General features: G+C 46.8%; 1 protein-coding gene across 2 annotated transcripts in view; it reads left to right on the top strand.

The window, feature by feature from the left end:
• The first annotated feature begins 1,603 nt into the window (after positions 1–1,603).
• CCDC170 (coiled-coil domain containing 170) overlaps positions 1,604–8,144 on the top strand; it is a 92,173-nt gene continuing 85,632 nt past the window's right edge. For both annotated transcript variants that reach the window (XM_074990368.1, XM_074990367.1), the window contains exon 1: positions 1,604–1,813. In XM_074990368.1, coding sequence (XP_074846469.1) covers positions 1,682–1,813 — 132 coding nt within the window. In that variant the 5' untranslated portion in view covers positions 1,604–1,681. The remainder of the gene's footprint in view (positions 1,814–8,144) is intronic.

Genomic DNA, 8,144 nt, shown 5'->3' with positions numbered 1-8,144 from the left:
GTCAATGCACTTGGACATGTTACTGGTTTTCTATGTTGTACCATGTCCCCTGGCTGTGTGATCTTGTCTACGTTAGCCAGTTTTGCTAAAAATGTTCCATCATTGCTACCATCGGTTCCACTCTACCTGGGATAGCAATCAATGATAGGAGTTTTAATTTGACAATCTGACACACTGGTGCTGACAGCTATCACGGGCCCTGTGGCAAGGTGTGTGCATATGTGGCAGGGGGGCGGGCAGCTCTGGGCCTCTGGAAGGACCAAGGCCTTGTGGGGAGGAGGAGGGGGCAGTCTGCCCTAAGCACCACCCAGCCCATGGTGCAACTCCCCGCAAACCCTGAGAGCCACCCTGAGCAGCACTACTCAGGTGGCATTTCAAAGGAGCCTGGGGCTCCAGATGCCATAGGAGTGGCAAGAGCTCCAGCGTGCTTGCACTCTTGAAGACTCTGTACATCTCCCTCTCAGTTGATAGGCCTACCTTGCAGATGGCTGATTACTGTTTTTGCATTGCACATCAAGCAGCATTGTGGAATGGATGACAAGGTGTTTAAAATGCTGGTGGCCTCTTGGAAGTCTGTTCATACTAGTTCAGGTACTACTGCTGGCGGAGCTGAACTGATGGCTAAATGGTAGGACACTTGGGGAGAGGGAGCAGCAGCCTAACTAGCTAAAGCAACGTCTAGTGAATGCACCTCAACTCTGTTAAGACTTCCTTATGCTCCACCTGTAGTTTAACAGTGCATTTCCCATGAATCTATAAGTACAGAATGCTTTAAAATTATGCTATAGGAGGTTAACTAGTGCTTATTCCTCAGGTTTATACTGTATTATGGGCACATCAGAGACCATTTTCTCTCTTGAGGATGTAGTAGTATTTGGCTTGAATATGTGAGAGGGAGTTGTCACAGTGTGATAGGCTCCCTTAAGAAGGTGTGGTGTGCAATGCACCTAAATCTGTGTACCCAGAGCAAAAACTACTTGAAGTACCACTTCAGCAGCAGGAAGCTACCAAACCAGATCTATGCTGTACTCATGCAGCTACTCAAACAGCTGCAGAAACCTCCTGAGCTGTAGTTTAGTTGGAGCTGTGGAGGCAACTGTCCATATTGGTTGGGCAACGGAGGAGCCTTTTGGAGAGCATGAAAACAATCATTCGGTAAGTGATGAAAAGAGATTAGGGGACCCTGAGGCCTAAGCTCCCGCCCAGAGGATGGTGTGGCTGTGGGGAAGCAGGGCCCATGAGAGAGGGTCTGTAAGTATATGAGTTACAGAGTATGGAAGAGCCCCCGAGCATGGACAAGGGTTTGATGTGTTTTGTGGAAAGAAGCTGGGCTTTTAAGATACTCCCTCAGCAGGGAGTGAGCGCTCAAAGGAGAAGAAGCTGGGCTCTCCCAGCCTTGGTGCAACGGAGAGCAGCAAGAGAACGGTGGGAATGTGCACGGGGCCGCTCACAGATGAGCAGAAGCTGTAGCCGATAGCAGAGCGAGGCGCATTCCGTGAATGACAGACCGGCTGGAAGAGGAGGTGGTGTTTCACCGCGATTTGGACACGTCTCGCGAGAACTGCAGAGGGCTCGCCTAGAGGACGCGTCGCCATGGCGACAGCACGTCGGTAAAGCTCCGCGCAGGGCGAGCGGCGGGGAAGGGTGGAAAGGCGCGTGCAGCCGCCGGACCCCGGGGACCATGAGCACCAGCAGCAGCAGCGAGAGCGGCTCGCGCGCGGGGGCCACTGGTCCTCGGCTCATTGACGTGAGCAGCAACGCGGCGCTGCTGCCCGCCCCCTGCGCCGCGGCTGGAGCGTCTCCCGCCACCAAGGTACAGAGCGCGGCGGGCCCGACCCGACGTGCAGAGCCGGGCGCGGAGCGGGGTTCCTAGGGCTGGCCGTGGGGGCGCCGAGGAGGAGGGGGTCGGGGTGGAGTGAGCTGCAGAGCCCCGGCGCCTGACCCGTTCCAGGGTCGCCTCTTTCCTGGGCCACCAGGAGCAGGGTTGCCAACCCACAGAACCTTCATTTACGGACAAAATGGGAAAAAATATGGATAGACAAATATTCCTGTGGGTGAAATTTTTATACTATGGTTAGCCGGTGGCCGGGTAATGTGCGGTGAGGTACTCCCCTGGGTCCTAAACAACCCAGTTTTTTTTCTGTTAGAGCAGGGAGCTGCTGGCACTCTCACCCACCGCCAGGCTGCGGTACCCAAACGGTTACAGTTCTTTTGCTGTGCCGGCTGTGTTGTAGTGACAAAAGGATAACAGAAGTCAGGCTTAGATCTTAACTGGTTACAAGTTTATTAAGCTACAGTTATAAGCGTGTGGTTACAAAAGGCTATTGTCTACTCCTTATATGCTAGCAAAGTACAGGTGTTAACAAGTTACGTTACAATCCAATGCAAAGATATCTGTTACCATCTAACACAATGATATCTTGATATGACGTCTAGTTACAGAGCTCTAATTCTTTAGCTGTGCACAAAAAAAAACGGAGACCTAGCATGGGTATATCTTACCCTCTCTGCATCTCTCGATACCAGCGTAGCCAAGCCGGATCGGTCACTCAATTCCGCGGAAAGACGAATACGAGGTTGGGCGTCCCCAGTTGCGGACCTCGGGAGAAAATCACCTGACCCAACCAGCAGGTAGTTGGTGGGATGTACTCAAAGTTAGAGTTCTGCTGGACCCATCTTTTATACCCCTTTTTGGGTTACATATTCTCTTCCTTATGTAAGGTGCCAGATCACACTGGTCTGTCTTTTGTGACGCCAGTTTGTTACAAGGGCAATTCTTACTTAATTTGCACTTGTAAGACAGGAGATAAGCAATTTGAGAGTACAGGACATTATTTTTGCGGGGGGCGGATATTTCCCCTTATGGGATGGTTGTGTGGTCATCAAATTCATCAGTGCCAGCTGGGGTGATTTCCTGAGGGGGTCCCCCCCTCTTGTTGACAGTTTGGCCTGTTAGACTTTTATCTGTACTTTCTGCTTCTCAGGGTCACGATAAGCTAGCACATCTGGGCCTCAATGAGGGCATCAAAGACTGTGCTGTCAGCAGCCGTTTCGTGCCCTGTGTGCTTCTCAGTTGGGGGGGGCAGCGATCAAGCTGGCTTGTAAGGGGGAGACTTTGTCTGGCTACAACTATATTAAGGCAACATACACGGCCAAAAGTGAAAGGAATCGTTGTCATTCATACATCACAAGAACAATATGCTATTTAACTCACATTCATTTAAACAAAACAAAACAAAACGGCAGAAATGTAGCACTTTAAAGTCTAACAAAATGATTTATTCGGTGACGAGCTTTTGTGGGACAGACCCACTTCACATCAATTCTTCAGATCATGGGTCTGTTCCACGAAAGCTCATCACCGAATAAACCATTTTGTTAGTCTTTAAAGTGCTACATTCTTGCTGCTTTGTTTTGTTAGAGTACAGACTAACACAGCTACTTCTCTGTCACTTTCATTTAATTAGTCATGGTCCTGGAAGTTTTCCATTTTGTGATCCTGTATCCAAACACTGACGCTGTTAACCATAGCTGAAGTAGTTGTCCCAGATCCATTTCTGATAGTTATTAATCCTTCAAGTATAGGAGTGGAGAGTTTATTTCTTATGTTTGTTTTGATGAGATTAACAGCCGAGAAAATGCATTCCACTTCTGCAGTTCCATGTGGAAGTGCTAAGATGGTTTCTGCAAATATTACCAGACATGGAAATCGAGGTAGCTCGCCATGCCTAGTAATGCCTAACTCGGTGAGATATTATAGATGATATCATCATATGGATCACATGCTTCATGTTACGTCGCCTCAACCATTGAGCTAAATAAACTAAAACATCCCATTTCTGCTGTTCCACAGTAAAATGGCTGAAGCATCACAGAAGAAATTTAATTGCTATAGCATAATTGCTGTTCTTTGAAATTTTATTGCATTTTTTTCCTAAATTTATGGATACCTAACATTTTTATGCATGTTTCCAATTTTGGCTAATTTTTTATGGACTGTCTGTAATGGTTGGCAACCCTGACCATGAGGCATTGGTGCGCAACTGTAGTCACACTCACTTATTGCCAGTCAGAGGATGCATTCCCGAAGAGTAACAGCTGTGCGAAGAACCGCTGCAGCCAGGGAACTGACTGGGCTCTGACTGCCTGGGTGAGGGCACCCACTGGTAGCCAATTGCTCTGCTGTTAATCGGTGCTCACCACCTACTTTCACCAGACTGAGCGACTTTTGGGTTTCCTTAGCGAGGAGGTAAGTGTCACAGTGACCATGAGCGGCATGGATGACAGGTGAAATGGGATGAGACAGGGCGATGTGCCACAGTGGGGTTGGGGCGGCATTGTGCCTCCAGGGATGAAGCCCTTACTGCAGGATCAAAGGTTGATTTTTGGCTTTCCTTTACTCCTTCTCCTGGCTTTGTCTAGGGTTAGCTGCACAGCTGCTTTCAGAAATCAAACTCGGGAGGGGGGAAAGGGTGTGGCTAGAGGATTTTTGTTTTTAAATGTACTTTCTTGGCTCCCTGAAGCACTGAGCTCAGGACAGGTGAATGATCTCTTTCCCTTGGCTCTGGACTCTCCCTTTCAGTAACCTGTTGGCTCAAATCCAGGCTGGGAAGAAAAGGAGGCTCAGCTCATATTGACCAACCCCACCCAACTGGGACTGCAGTGTACAGCCCACCCTTCTCCATAAAGAGAGGGCTGCATTTCCTCCCCAGTAACCAGAGGGCTCCCTCCTGGTGATGACAGCCTACTGGTGTAGTTTTGTCTGCTATGCAACAGAATGCAGTAAGCAGTAAGACTGGAATGGTTTTATCAATACTATTGAGCAGCCTATGAATGATTTAGTGACTCTACTTGCCCATGAGCCCCAGTGTATTAGGAGAACAACAAGAAGTCTTGTGGCACCTTATAGACTGACAGATATTTTGGAGCATAAGTTTTCGTGGGCAAAGACCCGCTTCATCAGATGCATGGGTGTGGGGGTGGTTTCAGAGGGGTATTTAAAGAATGGAGTCCCAGTAAGAGGGAAGGCCAGAGCTGACAAGGTCTGTTCAGCAAGGTGGAAATGGCCCAGTATCAATAGTGCTTATCAAAAGAGGAAAAAACGAGTCAGATCAGACGGGGGATGTGAGCCTTTGTCAGCATCCAATGGGGAGATATTAGCACCCAGAGCAGAGAAACTGCCTTTGTAAGCTGCCTTTGTAAGCTCCCAGTCTCTCTGTTTAATCCATGGTTAATGGAGTCAAATTTGCAGCTCTGAGATTTCTGTCTCCATTTGATTTTTGAAATTTTTTTGTTTCAGGACTGTCACCCTTAAATCTGCCACTGAGCGTCCAGGGAGATTGAAGTGTTCCCCACAGGCTTCTGTGTGTTACCATTCCTGATGTCTGATTGATGTCCATTTATTCTTTTACGGAGAGACTGTCCAGTTTCGCCGATGTAAATTGCAGTGGGGCATTGGTGGCACATGATGGCATATATTATATTAGTAGTTGTGCAGGTAAAGGAGCCCCTGATGGTATAGTTGGTGTTAGGTCCTGTGAGGATGTCACTGGTGTAGATATGTGAGCTGAGTTGGCAGCGAAGACCGTTGCAGGGACTGGTTCCAGGCATAGAGTCACTGGTTTTTGATTTGTAGTGGCTGGTGAGCATTTGTTTAAGGTTGGCAGGCTGTCTGTAGGCGAGGACAGGCCTGCATCCCAAGGTCTGTGAGAGTGAAAGATCATTGTTCAAGATGGGTTTCAGATCACTGATGATGCGCTGGAGAGGCCTTAGGTGGGGGCTGTACGTGATGGTCATTGGTGTTCTCTTGTTTTCCTTGCAAGTGTATTAGGGCTTTCTATTAATTGCAGCTAACTCATCCAATTAATTGCAGTTATTATTGCACTGGTAAGCAATACCAAGTGAAATTTATGAAATGTTTTTGGATGTTTTCCTATATTTTCAAATATATTGATTTCAATTACAACACAGAATAAAATGTACAGTGTCCACTTTATTTTATTACAAACATTTATACAGTAAGGTCTCGGAGTACGCAAACTCAGAATGCGCAACCTGGCTCTTACGTGTCTGACCCCACCCTCCCCAGCCCCGTTTAAACCACCTGCAAGCAGCTCTGGTTCAGGCTGGCTCCGGCGCGACCCCCAAGCCAGCTCACAAGGCACCCCACTGCCTCACGCAGCTCTAGTGCAACCCCCCCCCCACCAGCTCACAAGCTGCCTGCCCCCCTGCCCGCCCCCCCTGCCCCGCACAGCTCCGGTGCAATCACCCCTGCTGGCTCACCACCTGGGCACAGCTCTGGTTCCGGCTTAACTCACCACCGCCTGCAGCACAGCTCATCACGCACGCTCAACTCCATCCCTCACCCCCCTGCAACCCTAACCCACCACAGGCTTAGCTCACCCACCCCCGCCGCCCGCCTCCCATAGCCTCAACCCGCTGCCAGGCTTAACCCCCGCCAACTGTTCCCCCCAGCCCAGGACTTATCTTTCAGTTGCTTCCCCGGCTGCAGAACATGTGTTCTACCAGGGAAAAAGCCAGACCCCAAATTGTGCGAAATTCAGGTTTACGTGAGGGTGCGTGGAACGGAACCCTTGTGTACTCTGAGACCCGACTGTATTGTAAAAATGCTAAAATAACATTTTTCCATTCACCTGTTTCAAGCATTGTAGTGCATTCTCTTTATTGTGGAAGTGCAGTTTATAAATGTAGAGGGTTTTTTTTTTTCTTTTTTGCAGTTTTTTTGTTATATAGCTGCACTGGAGAAAAAATGTTAAACTTTGGAGCCTACAGGTTCACTCACTTCTACCTCTTATTGAGCCAATTGCTCAGACAAACAAGTTTGTTTACATTAATGGGAGCTAGTGTTGCTTGCTTACTGTTCTTATTTACAAGTATCAGAGAGATAGCCGTGTTAGTCTGAATCTTCAAAAACAACAGGAAGTCCTGTGGCATCCTGTGGATGGCCCACTGCCCCACTCTCTTCCTGTTGTCTCTTTATGGCTGCTCACTCATTCTAGCCAAGTCCCTGAAGCCAAATGTAGCAAATGACGTTTGGAAAAGAAAAAAAAAATCTTCTAAGATGTCTTTCTAAAGAAAATGAAGCATGTTTTTCACAGCATGCTGGATTGTGAAGACTTGACATGCAGAAGGAACTTAATTTAAAAGCACTAAATTTGGGAATAAAAATGGTCGGTCACAGGTTTTTTGACACATCCTGAAGTTTGTCAGAGATTTATGTGCGTAGACTGTTGTAGGGGCAAGTCAGTTGTCCTGCTGAATACAATATTATGGAATACATGATGCAGCCCTTCTCCGTTTTACGTTTTCTTCATCAGTATTTCTACACTGATTTTATGTTTTAAATGAACTGTTAAATCTCCATAAAGTAATCATTCCAGATTTACTGCAAAATTAAACTTACTGAAACAAAGATGTTATTTTAAATTAATCAGAGCAGGTTAGTGTATTCATAACATTTCACTGCTTTTAGAAAAAGGGAACACATTTATTTTGTGCGATTTTTTTCATAACACGTATATGAAATTTCACTAGATGGTAAAATGTTTCCAAAAATTTTAGGCATATCAAATGATTTTATATCTTAGTAAGATACTGATTTTTATGGAGGGTTCTCTTAAAACTAGTTCATTAAATAGTCAGAAGGAGAAGGGAAAACTTATTTCTCCAGCTATCTGTAAGAAAAGGAATGTTGCTCATTTAAGGCAGTGGTTCCCAAAATTTTTGGCATCATGCCTCCTTTTGATTTGTGAGAAACCCTCGTGCCCACCTTCTTGACCATCATCCAACCCCCTCTTTAAAAAACTTCCATTTGTAATTTAAAATTTAAAATAAATACAAAAACTTTGTATGAAACATTTTACTTAAAATTGAAAATAAGAACAAATTAGTTTTTCTTGGCTCAACAATTTAATACGGCAGTGGTCTCCAATCTTTTTACACCCAAGATCACTTTTTAAACATCAGGGCAAGCCCCCAAGACTCCTCCTCTTTCTTGAGGCCTCACCCTCTCCGTTCCCCTCCTCTCCATCATTTCCTGTCCCCAGCCCTTCACTGGAGTGAGCCTGGAGGTATGGGCTTGGGGTGGGAATGAGGGATTTGAGTGTGGGAAGGGGTGAAAGGTG

The sequence above is a fragment of the Carettochelys insculpta genome, chromosome 3, assembly GCF_033958435.1.
Source record: "Carettochelys insculpta isolate YL-2023 chromosome 3, ASM3395843v1, whole genome shotgun sequence".
In the NCBI taxonomy this organism is placed as follows: Eukaryota; Metazoa; Chordata; order Testudines; family Carettochelyidae; genus Carettochelys; species Carettochelys insculpta.
This window is presented reverse-complemented; position numbering and strand designations above follow the sequence as displayed.